The sequence below is a fragment of the Protopterus annectens genome, chromosome 3.part0 (genome assembly GCF_019279795.1).
Source record: "Protopterus annectens isolate FY-2018-M chromosome 3.part0, PAN1.0, whole genome shotgun sequence".
Lineage (NCBI taxonomy): Eukaryota > Metazoa > Chordata > Ceratodontiformes > Protopteridae > Protopterus > Protopterus annectens.
The window spans coordinates 909,837,618-909,851,594 of NC_056731.1; the positions used below are offsets into that span (position 1 = coordinate 909,837,618).

Consider the following 13,977-nt stretch of genomic DNA (forward strand, 5'->3'; position numbering starts at 1 on the left):
GATATATATTGGCTACCCCTTGAATGACAGATAAAAGTTAAGCCAACTGTTGAATTAAGTATTTTGTTCTTATTTTTGCATCATTACTGGTGACGGTAAAATCCTGCTCAAGGCCAGGTTCATACCTACCTTGGTCACATTCTCAAAGCTTCATCGTGTCTCTCTTCATGTCCATGGAGGTATGTCAATGCATTTACTCCCAATATGTATGTGACTAACATATGTGCACTTGTTTAAGAAGACAACTGCATGCATGATGCAGTGAATCCTAGCACACAAAAGGAAGCAAACTGTGGCCCACCCCTTACTCAGTTTGGTGAGTGGGGCATCAGTGTGTCTCACTTAAGAGTCATCTATGGCTACAATGTGGTGTGTGTGTGTGTGCAGGTTTGCTTTTCAGCTGAGACACTGCGAGTCTTTGATGCAGATTTCATGGTAGGTGCTGCCTGAGTTGAGTGTTTGTGAGGTAGCTGATGTCTAATGTATGCTGGTATTTTAAGCTGTTGTGCAGCTAGTGCAAATGTGTACACCCAAGTAGCCTGCTGTAGTACTACACTGCATTTTAATTTTGAATTTGATAAAAGTTGCTGTTAAGTCCACTTGATCAGCAAAATAAAAGTGCACGTTCAAGCTAAAAACTTGTTTTTGCTTCAAAATACAGTAAATAAAGATTATGTCAAAGCATAACATTTTAACAGTGCCTACGCTCGACCACCACAAAAGACTTGGCCAAGTCCTAATACTACCATTAGTTGACAGCTGCAACACACAGCATATCTCTCAACCTCTTACTTCCAAAATCAGAAGTCACCTTTTATTACTACTAACGGAAAAAAATACTAACAGAATTAGAATAAATGGATTGTGGACTTTAAGGTACGATAACTATGCAACAGTTACTGTTAAAGCTGTAGTCAGTCATGTTTTTTCCCCCAAAAGATCACATTTTAGGAGTTAAAAAACAAAACTGTGAGTCAATATCAAAGACATTTGAAAATTACTAACAATATGAGGTGGGTGTTTCGGGGAAACGTACAACAGCTAAACTGGGCTAAAATTAAAGTTGTCTCGTGCCACGATGCCCCCCACCCCAAAAATACTAACGTGACAACAGAATATGTAGAATGAAAAACAGAATATAGTCTACATCTGTGTGTTCACAAAGGGAATAGTAACTCAAAGGAAACGCAAAACATCAGGTTTACTCGTTTGGTGTTATAAACATACATCGAATATCAGTTCAGTTTTAGACTAGTATGTACTTAAAATGGTAAACTTATCTCCACTATTAACTCCAAAAGAAGCATAGTGATCGATCAAACGTTTGCTAGTTTACCTTCCTGCGGCGAAGCATCTGAAAGTACATTCAACGCTTAAAAACAATAAGCCACTACTTGTCCCAAAACGTTCATAACTAACAAACTACACACACATTATTCTCAACACTAACGCAGTACGCTTCCTGTTGTGCTTTGCCGCTACCACTTACTCGACTTGTGATTGGATAATAAGAGCCGTGTTCAGCTTTAAGAAAATCGTGAGGACTATTATTGGGCAGTTGGTAAAAATGAGTACTTTTACTTAAGGAATTGTGGCTGTGAAACTAATTAAGGCACTGGATTTGCTTGAAGTTTAATAAATATATTCATTCTTTCTTTCTTCCCTCTCACGTTGGTAAATAGTAAACCACGCCCCATTTGTGATGTCTGGAGTAACTGATGCAAACATGTTATTGACCACTAGACGCTTTTTTAAGACCAACCGCACTGAATTCAGCTGGTATGTTTCCTTGCTTAAGTAAATACAATTATTATTAATTAATATTATTTGATAACCGGCTACGTGAACTGTTTCGCTTGACCAAATGTCAGCAATTACTTGGGTTCAAGGACCAAGTCATATGAGCAAACTTTGTACATGGTACTAAACAAACAGCAGGTATAAATAAATAGGGTCATACTAGGCTATCTGCCCTAGGGCATTTATAAGCCTAGCCAGAATGTGTTTGGCTTTCGCCACCCATTTTAAATTTATTGTGCTATGCCCTTTTCAGAGGTTAGTATACTGTGCCTCTGTCTAACAGTGACACAGAAGTGATACCCGGGGTAAACCTACGATCTCCCATCCACTCATCAAGATTCCTCTTGAAGAGAGTCAATGAGGGACTCTGCCTAACCTGGACTGGGATTTTATTCCAGAGTGAAGGGAGCCTCTGGGTTATGAATTTGTCCCTCCAGCATGTCCTATTTATTTCAGTGCTGAGGTTCAAGTCTCTCGAGCGTGGCTCGATGGGATTTGGATTTTCTGAGGTGCAGCATGTCCATTAATTCCGGGTTGGACATGGCTTTATACGTCAGGCACAGATCGCCTCTGAGCAGGCGGTATGCCACTGAGTAGAGCTGGAGTTTCTTTAACTGGGCAGCATATGGCATCTGTTTGAGCCCTTTGATCCTCTTGGTGAGGTACTTTTGGGGTCTTTCCAGTTGCTGCAAGTGTCTGGTAAGGTACATCCCAAAAGGGGCATTGTACTCAATTATGGGCCTGATGAGGGATGAGTAAAGAGGCACGATGACGTCCCTTGATCTAGATGTGAATCCCTTCATGATTAGGTGGGCTATATAAAATGTTTTTCTAACCACTTTGGCCACGTGGTTGTCAAATGAGAGATTGCTATCAACTTGGGTCCCCAGGTCCCTAATTACTTCTTCTGTACTTAATGGATTACCACCTATGTGGTAATTTGTGGGCACTTTGTTTTTGCCAAAGGGGATGACTATACACTTTTTGGCATTTTGCTTGAGGCCATGGCTCTGGCACCAGTTGTCTGTTTCTATGAGGCCCTTTTGGAGGATGCTTGTGTCGACTGGAGAGTCGATTATGGTGCCCAGTTTGCAGTCATCTGTGAACTTGGTCAGCCACAGTCCTTCCGTGTTGGCCTGTACCTCGAGAAATATATACCGAACAAGAGAGGTCCCAGGACTGAGCCTTGTGGGACACCACTTGTAACTGGTTTGGAGTCTGACATGGCTCCAGCAATTCTAACCATGTGGGTTCTGTCCTTGAGCCAGTTTGCAATCCATCTAGTGACATAGGGGTTTATATTTAAGCTGGTGAGCTTATCTATAATGCCCGAGTGGGGTATTGTATCGAAGGCTTTTGCGAGGTCCAGGTAGGCTGTGTGGACCACCTGCCCCTCGTCAATGGCGTTGGTGACTGTTTCAAAGAAATCAACCAGGTTTAAGAGGCAGGATCTGCCCTTAACAAAGCCGAACTGGGTAGGATGCAGTGTTTGTAGGTCCCCAATATCTTTATTTATGAGGTCCATGATGATCCTTTCCATAGCTTTGCAGACCAAGCTAGTCAGGCTTATGGGGCGATACTTTCCAGGATCCGTTGAGGCACCACCTTTATGGAGAGGGACCACTGTTGCTGTACGCCACTCTTTGGGCACATATCCTGTAGTAAGGCTGAGATTGAACAGTAGTTTTATGTTTGGGTTTAGCTCTTCTTGGAGTTCATGTAGGACACAGCCCGGGACACCATCTGGTCCCATTGATGCTATGTTTTTTGCTTTGGAGAGGGCGGCTCTTACCTGAGCATCTGAGATGTCAGGGGGGAAGCACTCTGCTGGGATAGATATTTGCCCTTTTGGTGGGGAGGGGGGGTAGAAGTTTGCGCTGCACTTGTCAGCTAGGATGTTGGCAATGTCTGTGGGTTCAATGTATTTTTTGTCATTTTGGACTAATTCTGAGCAGGTTCCTAACATAACTAAAGAAAGCCTTGTGATTATCCTTAGTGTCCTGTGCAATTTTTCTCTCAAAGCTGGACTTAGACAATTTTATGTGTGCCCGTAGTTTTTTGCTAATACTGATCAGTGATGCCTTCCCTTTTTGGGATTTTGCTCTATCATTTAGTAGCTTCCTCCTTCTATTGTATAGTTTGTTTATGGCTGGGGTCCACCAGACAGGACGTCTGCCTTTGGAGGATTGGGTCTTGGTTTTATTTTGGATCGCATGATCCATGCATTCCTGAAGGTGTTCATAGAATGCGTTTATAAAGGATTCTGCAGTCTGGGCTGTATTTTCCACAGGCCCGGGGCTTTGAAGGATTCCACCTCAGTTTTGAGGAGTGTGAAATTTGCTTTAGAGAAGTTTTTCACTGTGGTTTTCTGGGCAGGGGGGGGGGTCGGGATGTGAATATCCAGTGAGATTAGTTTATGGTCTGATCTTACCAGTGAGGGATACACTTCTGGTCTGGAGCATAGAGTCCCCATGTTGGTGATGATCAGGTCCAGTATGTTTTCCCCTCTTGTGGGAGTGGTAACAAGTTGTTCCATAGCATTTGAGTTGATAAATTCTAGGAACCTTTGGGCTAGGGTGTTGGAGCTAGAGTAATGCTCCCAGTCTATGTTTGGGTAGTTGAAGCCGCCCAATATAATGGTGTTTGGAAAGTCCTTCATATTTTCCAGTGTTCTCAGGAAGGCCGAGTGGGGTTCCTGGGTTTGGGAGGGTGGTCTGTAGCAGGCTATAAACTGGAAGGCAATTTTACCCACTGTTAGTTGCACATGGATAGTCTCTGATGCTTCGTGCTTTGCCACCAACCTGGAGGTGTGGGTATCTTTGATGAATATCGATACTCCCCCTCCTTTTGTGGTTCAGTCCAAGTTTTGGGGCCGAAAAGCATGGTATGAGGTATAACCTGGTAGTGCTGGGGTGCTCTCGGGAGCCCTGAATCAGGTTTCTGTTACTGCACAGATATCGATGTTCTCCATGCTAAGGAGAGTTTTGAGTGCGTGCATCTTGAGGTTTAGACTTCTGGCGTTGAGTAGCATTACTCTTAGTTTCTTATCCCTTGTGATACCTATGGAGGTGGGTTTGTCTTTTGAGCCTTGCCTAAAAAGGCACTATGGGGGTAGCAAGAGCCTTTGCCAATATCCGAAAGCCCAGGAGTGACAGGTGCAAGCCGTCCCTAGCGAAGCATTGTGGCTTGTCGAGCATATCATCCCAAGCTGACAGGCATTGGATCCCCTTTGAATGACACCAGTACTTAAGCCAATTGTTGAAATTGATCATCTTGTCTTCATATTGTGGCATCATTCTTGGTGAGGGTAAGATGCTACTCGAGGTCAGGGTTATACCGGCCTGGGCTACATGCTCAGAGAGCTCCTTTATGTCTCTCTTCATGTAGTCCAGGGAGGTACGTCTCAGGTCATTCACACCAGCATGGACAATGACTGAGTCATATTTGTACTTGCCTTGGAGTGACCTGAGTGCTTGTGTTATGTGGCGGATCCTAGCGCCCGACAGGCTGCTCACCGTGACCCTCTCCTTGTTCAGCCTGGTGAGCGGGACGCCAGTGTGCCTGATGATAGAGTCACCTATTACAAGTGTATCAGGTGTGTTGTTTAGTCTTAAGGGCTGTGACTGTTTGGCACACTGGCTTTGTGAGATATGTGTTGCACGTGTTTTGTTTTGGGGTAGCGGCTGCTTGGGTGTCTGCTTTGGAGGTCTCTGCTGCTCGCAGATCTTTATTTAGAGCCTCAGTATGTTTTTGTCTGATTATGTGTTTGGTTTGCTGTCGTGGTAGGTCTATGTGAGACTGGAATTGTAGTGAGTGTGGTTTCCTTCTCCTCCTGACTGGTTATGCCAGTACTGAGTTGAGAGAGCTTAGCCTCCAGTTTGGCTATATGGTTGCATCTCTCACATGTGTTGGAATTTGTTGGGAGGAGGAGAGGGTTGTCTGTGTACATGAGGCAGTTGTAACATTGCCTCAAGATTCCCAGATTCACCAGCTGGACCGGAGAGGAGATTGACAACTGACCTTTGGACATGCTAGAATAATATTGGGAATTCCTTAATAATTGAAAACCAGGGCCAGTGAGGAGTGTGGGTGTAGTGCTTTTAATTTTTAGTGCTGACTTATATAATTGCTTTAGTGAGCAAGTGCCAGGTAACTTAAGTGCAATGTGTTACAGGTAACTTAAATGCAAAAACGACAAACAGTAACTTTCTTTCAAGTGAAACAAGGAAATAAGTACAGTAAGCAATGCAGATATCACTAGTGATCCACAGAAGCGCTGAGAAGTCGCGTATTAGGTGGAATTAGCGTTCCAGGGAAATAACAAGCAAACAAACAACAAGCATATAAACAAAGCTAGATTCAGCAGGCCTGGATCTAGTCTATGCTACAGAAAACAAGGTGTACCAATTTCAGTAAGATACAGTTCAGATATTCAGGCACTATAAACCTTTAACCAGAAATTCCCAGCTCAGAAGGGCAGAGTCCAGTCTCTTCTCCCACAAGAGTGCAGACCACAAACCTTCTTAATGTAAAATAACTGGCCTGAAGCCCAAGTGCCTAAACCAGAACTAATACACTTTAAGAATAACAGACACTGGGCTCTCAATCAGCAGTTCCCAACTTAGAAGGATGAAAGCTACCTGTCCTGCCACCACAGTGCATGCCACAAACCTTCCTAATGTAAAACAACTGGTCTGAAGCCCAAGTGCTTAATCCAAAAGACTTAGAATGATAGCTACACTTTAATCAAGTTACTACCAAGCAGTAATAAATACAATTGAATACTTTAGAGAATGCCTGGATTAGTGCTCAAGTTACACAAACAAAGCTAGATCCAGCAGGCCCGAATCCAGTCTATGCCACAGCAAACAAGGTGCACCAACTTCAGTAAGAAGCAGTTCAGATATGCATGCACTATAAGCCCTCAACCAGAAATTCCCAGCTCAGAAGGGCAGAGTCCAGTCTCTCCTCCCACAAGAGTGCAGACCACAAACCCTCTTAATGTAAAATAACTGGCCTGAAAGCCCAAGTGCTTAAACCAGAATTAATACACTTTTAGAATAACAGACACTGAGCCCTCAATCAGCAGTTCCCAACCTAGAAGGATGTAAGCTACCTGTTCTGCCACTACAGTGCAGACCACAAACCCTCTTAGTGCAAAACAACTGGTCCGAAGCCCAAGTGTTTAAACCAAAAGGCTTAGAATGAGTTACACCAAGCAGTAATAAATACAATTGAGTACTTTTAAGATGATGCAAAAGTAAAAAAGTAGGTAGAAACACAAGTACAGTAAAAGCAGATGAATTTTTTTTTTTCTGAACAAGTGCTGAGATCAAAGAAACAGATTTGAGTGCTGAAACTAGAAAACTGGCTAGTTATAAGAAAAAAAACTAAGCTAGAAGGCTTCCCTCCAACACAGAAGGGCTTGGGGGCTCAGAGTACAGAAAACAATCTAAACCATTGATTTACAGCTTCTACTAAGAGCAAAATTGCTAGATGGAGAAACGTATTGCTTTACATTTACATAAGTGGTATGTCTAGTCTAGCCAAACTCTTAGCTCAAGTATCGGGGATAAATCCACACATAATGGACAACAAAGGTACAAAATGAGGGTCATGTTTTAAACACTGCTCTTATAAACTTAAAATATGTCAGAATAACGTTTGCATTAATTTGAATTTTCTGAAGGGTATAAAGCGAGAAACTCAAAATGTCTGTCATTTTTTAGTGAACACAATCCCCTGATGATTTGCTGGAAAAACCTATCTTTTAGCAAGAGTAGACCAAAATATAAAGCAAAATAAGGGAGGGGTGCTCTGTGAAACCAAGGGCAGTTCAGAGGTATGAAAATCATTATCAAGTGCACATTGCTTCTTTGAAAAGATGCTCTTACAGTTTGGTTGGCTTTGTATTAGAACACTACCCCACCAGCATTTCTGTGCAGAAATGGGCTTGGTGAATGTGATTGGCCGGTGAAGGCCGAGTGACGTACCATGGTAATCGTGTCAGATTGACAAGGCTTGCAGATTTCGATGTGGCATCATGAATATTCACAGTGAGTACTCAGTATGTGAATATACTGAAGAAAATGGTCATTATCGGGAAGGATTTCTGTTTTAGTATTTCTGTTTTTTTTTTTTAAACAGAAGAAGATCATTAAACAGTGTTACTTCATAGCCGGGCACAAATTTAGTATTTACATAGTGTCAAGAAGTTAACCAGAGCAATATGATTCAACCAGAGCTTGACATAATGTTAAGCATAAAACGTAGTCTTTACAGGCCCCCCTGCACCACCCCAAATACTCTTTTTAGTATTGTTTTGTTGGCCTGGTTATGTCATGTTTTAATTTATTTTTTTTGTTTTGTAATTATGTATAAACACCCCAGGGGCCCCAGTACTCCTGACAATAGTCGTGCACCGTAATCGCTTTTGCAGGGGGGGGCAGGCTCCCTGCACTCCCCATATTTCTTTATTTAAATTGTCCACGTTTCTTTACAAACATTACATGCATGAGGTATATACAACTTTTTTCTTAACCTTTAGCTTTGAAGAATTAAGTAATGTCAATATATTTACATTTGCAATATTTCACTTGAAACAGGTGTGGCGTGTGGATGAAGACGCCTCACAGCAAGAGGTTCTCTGGTTAGATCCTCGGCTGGGGTGCATTCTGTGCAGAGTCTGCATGTCCTCCCGCTGGTTGCATGGGTTTCCTCCAGGTGCTCCGGTTTCCTCCCACATCCCAAAGACATGCTGTAGATGGATTGAACACTCTAAATTGGCCCTAGGTGTGAGTGTATGCATGTGTGTGCCTTCTGTGGAAGGTTGGGCACCGGGCTGGCAACTCGACACCGTAAAACTCCACTGCCAATTGTGAGCGGACAGGTGATCCACTGTGGCGACCTCTAACCAGGAAAAGCTGAAAGAAGAAGACTTGGAATGTACTGCATTCCATTGCTGCTTTTTAATGTAATTAACAGCGACAAACTTTTCCACTAGCTTGTTTCTCTGTGTCTGTATGAAATGACATATAAACAGTAAAGGTGCCATGTTGGGCTTTCGACATATATATATTTATATATTAAGCTGTAATTTGTAATCAATGTTTTACATATTCATATGGCTGACAGAGGTCTACTTATGTTTATTCAGAAATAGACGAACAGTAAACGTCACGTGGAGGTTCTTGGGAGGGATTTGGATGGTGCTTGCTACTGCGCATCTGGTGGGGTAGTGTTCTTAATGCAAAACTTAACAAGGTGTTACTTAGTGAAGTTTGCTTTTGCCAAGCCCCTGTTGTTTTGGTACCTTTGACCAGTAGCCAAGGGGAACTTGGTGTGTGGAGGCACACTTCCCATTGGGAGATAGTAATGGAGAAGCTCAGAGGATCTGCTAAGGAGGGAGTGGGATGCTCCCAAGGGGAGAGGATAGACTGCCACTCAGGACCAGCAAGCTGGCTTGCTCCCTATCACTTGACTATTGCCAGCCTATTAAAAGTAATACTTTAGAAAACAATAACTGATAGTTAATTTTTTTGTTTGCCAAACTGCTAAACTTACAGGTTGGCAATTACCTATTTGATTTACAAATTAAACATTACCAATTGGTTACATTTCAGTTTTATATTCATTGATGCAAGTATGTCCTGCTGCCACGTGGTAATTATTGCAGGACAATTTGTTTTAATTTTTTTTGGGGGGGGGTGGCATTTTATTTAGCTTTTGCATTCCCAACAGTTTTAGAAGGTATATTTTTTAAATGTGTATTTCTTTAAGTACTGATTATTAACAAATTTCATTTTGCCACTTAAAAGTATTTGCATGTATGAACTATTTTATTGAAAACTAGTTACAAGGAAAACAAAAGAAAGCAATTTGCTACCAATCTTTAATGCCCTCTAAACCCATCACTAAATCAGGAACTTTAAGATGATGCTGCCATGCAGCATTATTAGAAACAGATGTTTGACGAGTAGCAGCCCATCAATTCCCCGACTCCACCTGTCTCCTCTAAATCCACTGGTATGTCAGTAACATTGACAGGAAGTTGCCAAGCTGCATCATTACAAATTAAATATGTTGAATGGTATTGGTCGTGTCAGTACCTTACATTTGAAAAAAAATAATAATTGTAGCAGAATATAAGGAGTAGCAAATGCATGTAGTAGAAAAATGTCCGCAGCTGCAAAGGTGAGCTGATTTTTAGTGACAGAAATTCAGGAGGTGGATCTGTGTGCAGGTGCTAGTGTGATCTTACTGTATTTCTTCAACTGTATTTGCCACTAAATGTAGCTGCTGGTGAGGTGTTGAGAAATCCTTCACTTGGTAGTTAAGGTGAGTTCTGTTAAAGGTTAATTGTGGCTGTGCTGCTGGCATGCTTGACTGACAAGCAACACCAGGCTGCCAATCAAATAATCCATACTCATACCTGAGAAAGTCAATACGGTGTGTCTTAATCTTTAAAATTGTTGAAATGAGATACTGTAAAATTTTTTGTTTTATTTTAATGTACAAACTTATATGAAATCTGTAACTGGAATATGTACTGATATTTATTGTGCATAATGTGTTCTCGATTTCACCAGAAAAATCATCTTTGTAAAGTGACTGAGCAAGGTTTTAAGTAAGACTGAGAACAGCTGAAAGTCCCAGAAAAAAGTACACATTAATAAACTATGTACCCCCCAAGGATAGCCAGGAACCAGCCTCGACCATGAACATTCAAACCAGGGGTGACATACAAAAGAATGAGTACATGCGTACCACCTTAAGCAGAATGAACTAACATTATAATAATGTATGATTTTGTGAAATTTAACTACTGATTAATGTTCTCTTTCTTTTTAGTAAGATGGATTGATTTAATATCAAGAGCCCCCCCCCCACTCTCAATGGAAAATATGGAAAAAGTTAATGCATTCATATACAAGTATCTGCTTTAACATTACACTTATTTACTTAATCTCTTTCTCTGCTATGTTAAGCTATGGGTTTCTGTCATGGTTACTTCTATTAGAAAGGAGTAACTCATTTACTTATGTGCTTTTCATAATGCAAGAAATGAGTAGATGTACATTTTCCCCACTATTCTGTGGCTCTTGCAGATGATTATGTTAAGTAAGGATGGTGGTGAAAGAAGTACCCCAACCATTATAAGTTCATAGGTGTTTACTTGGCTAACAACCCCAAGGGCCAGTTTAAGCCTAGCCATGCATCCCAAATCTCTGACAAGTTCTGGTACTCTTGATAATTGTAAGCAGGGCTTGGGAGATGAAACATTTACAAGCAGGGGCTTGAGAGATGAAACATTTACAGGCTGCCTGTGTCCATTAGAGACATATATGCCAAACCAGAGATTTCCTGTTCCCCATCCAATTGTCCAAGTTTGACTTGAATTGGTAAATCCAACAACACGGAAACTGTGCACCAACTGCCAAAGAGCACGTTTTATTGAATAACCACAATACGTAAACGCTTTAAAACCACAGTGCGTTTTCGTCCACATCAACACATAAGACTTCATCAGACAAATAAATCATCAAAAGTGGCTCATTAAATACTCCAATAAAATTGAAAACAACCGATAAAAAACCATTACATCATATCTTCATCAGGCAAGAAAAAAGGCTCATTACATACAGAATTTAAACTAAATTAAAACATTATACACACATACATTCTTACTAAAACCATTACAAATCTATCTGTGTATCATATACTTCAATTGGGTTAGGAAGGAACTCTGCTTCACATTAATAGGGGGCCTGTTCCAGAGATGGGGTAGTCTCTGGGAAACATACCCGTTTATCCAGCAGGTCCTATTTATATCATAGGCAAGGTTTAAGCCTTTAGAATGGGTAATTCTGGTGCTGTTTTTTTTTTTTTGAATATGCAGAAGGTCCATCAGAGTGGGCTGTGACAATGTCTTGTATGCCAGGCATAGATCTCTCCTCAACAGCCTGTAGAAGACGGAATACAGGGATAGGGCCTTGAGGTGGTCTACATAGGACACATTACTTATGCCCTGTATTCTTTTAGTGAGAAAACTCTGTGGATGTTTCATTTGTTGATATGTATGGTTAGGTACATAGCAAAGGGGAAGCTGTACTCAATGAGAAGTCTGATGAATACTGAATACAGTGGAACAATGACTTCCTTGTACCGAGTTGCCATACCCATGTTTATAAGTTGCGCAACATATAATGATTTGCTCACTATTGTAGGCACATTATGGTCAAAGGCTAGATTACTATCTATGGGACAGTCTAGGAGCATATCTAGGGACAAAGAGAACTGGTCACACAGAGAGGGTGACGGAGGACTTGGCTTGGAACACTTAGCTGAGGATTCAACTCTACAGCTGTATCAGTGGGGATGATAGAAGTATATAAAGTAAAACTGATTTCCCTAATAGTAATAACATGTATTTGATAGAAAAAATATATATAATTTGGTAGAACTGTTTTTTTTTCTCAGTAACAGAGGTTTGGTAAAACTGCTTTCGATCACAGTAACAGTGTGATATTTTTAGAAACAGCATCTTCAATTACAGGAAAAAATATGCAGTAAACCACTATTATTAGCTTAAAAGAATGTGCTTGTGTAGAGCAAAAAGTATTATATTTCTGATTTTTTTAATCAAATGGCATTGACAATAGAAGCTTGCTGAACTATCATAAATAATTTAAATTATATAGATAGTCAAGTGAATAAACCTGCTAAAGGGAAATGGCTAACACAGCAGAAAAAGTTGCAGACTATCGTATCAATGAAAGAACATTTTGGCCTGCTGAGAAACCGTTTTTCTCTGGATGAGATAAGGATGTAGACAAAATGCTTCAATACAGGAAAAGAATGTTTCATCAAGGACGGAGTTTGAAACTAGATAAAAGTGACTGTAAAGAACTGTCTGGAGGAGATTTTGTAATTTGAGTCATCTGAGGAAGTGCAGTGTATCTGACAATAATCTGTGTTATAAAGAAAATGTGAAAATCTTGACAGTAGTGCTTGGTTGGCTTGTTTCGATAAACCTTTCAGTAAATATGAATATACATTGTACGGTATCATAGTCTGTGTAAGATGTTGTTAATTCAATTTAACAGGCAAGTCTTAAAGGGGCCTGGAGACATAGAGGGAAACCCAGCCCCAGGACGGGAGTGTGTTCCCTGTGTGCTCTTAAGGGAAATTGTGCTTGGTGCAGAGAGCTGCATCTGGAAATACTGCATCTATTTTTGTTCCAAGTGAACATCGCTCTCCAGTGTCAGTGGTGAGGATTAAAGCTCCTTGATTAATGGCCCATAGCAGGGATGTTGCAGTGCCCACAACCCTCCTGGACATGGTCAGCCATTAATAAATACAATCCTGGATACTGACTAGAGTATCTATGGTATTACAGTGGGATGAAACAGGCTTGAAATGACCTTTGGATTGATAGCCTAGTAACCTCTTATGATCCTATGATCCTTTTGCGTGTTCCCAATTCCCTGACTGCTGGGTCAACTCTTATGGGTGCATTGTCAATGATAGTTACCAGGGGGTGGAAAACTTCCCGAAGGATACTATTAGGCATTTCTTGGCATTTAGTTTAAGTCCATGGCTCTGACACCAGTTGTTTGTCTGTGTCAGCCCTTCCTGGAGAATATTTGTGTCAGAGTAGGACTCAATGACAGGTCCTAATTTGCAGTCATCTGCAAATTTAGTCAGTCAGAGGCTATCAACATTGGCCTTGATTTCAGAGAAGTAAATGCCAAAAAGTATCAGTCCCAGGACCAATCCATAAGGGACTCTGCTTGTGACTGACCTCTTTGTAGGGGTGGCATCCCCGATTCTAACTTCCTAGGTCCCATCTGTGAGCCAGTTGGCTATCTACCAGGTGACATAAGGTTATGTACTAAACCTCTTGAGTTCGTCAACAGTGTCCAAGTGGGGTATTGTATTAAATGCCTTGGCCAGGTCAGTGTACACAGTGTGAAACATTTTACCCTCATCCATTGCTTTGGTGACCTTCTCAAAGAAGTCCACCAAGTTGAGTAGGCATGACCTTCCCTTGATGAAACCAAAATGGGTTGAGTCCATTGTCTGGAGGTTTACTATGTCTTTCCAGACACTTTCACTTAATGCTACTTCTGTATGTAAGGTACTGTTTAAGCAACCGATGCCTCATTAAGATATCTT

The 13,977-nt window shown here is 41.2% G+C and overlaps 1 protein-coding gene across 1 annotated transcript in view; it reads right to left on the reverse strand.

Moving 5' to 3' along the window:
• The window catches only part of LOC122796951 (DNA repair-scaffolding protein-like), a 1,499,749-nt gene extending 1,498,281 nt beyond the window's left edge, over window positions 1–1,468 (reverse strand). Inside the window, exon 1 of the mRNA XM_044065726.1 lies at window positions 1,337–1,468. Coding sequence (XP_043921661.1) covers window positions 1,337–1,366 — 30 coding nt within the window. The 5' untranslated portion in view covers window positions 1,367–1,468. The remainder of the gene's footprint in view (window positions 1–1,336) is intronic.
• Between the last annotated feature and the right edge of the window lie 12,509 nt (window positions 1,469–13,977).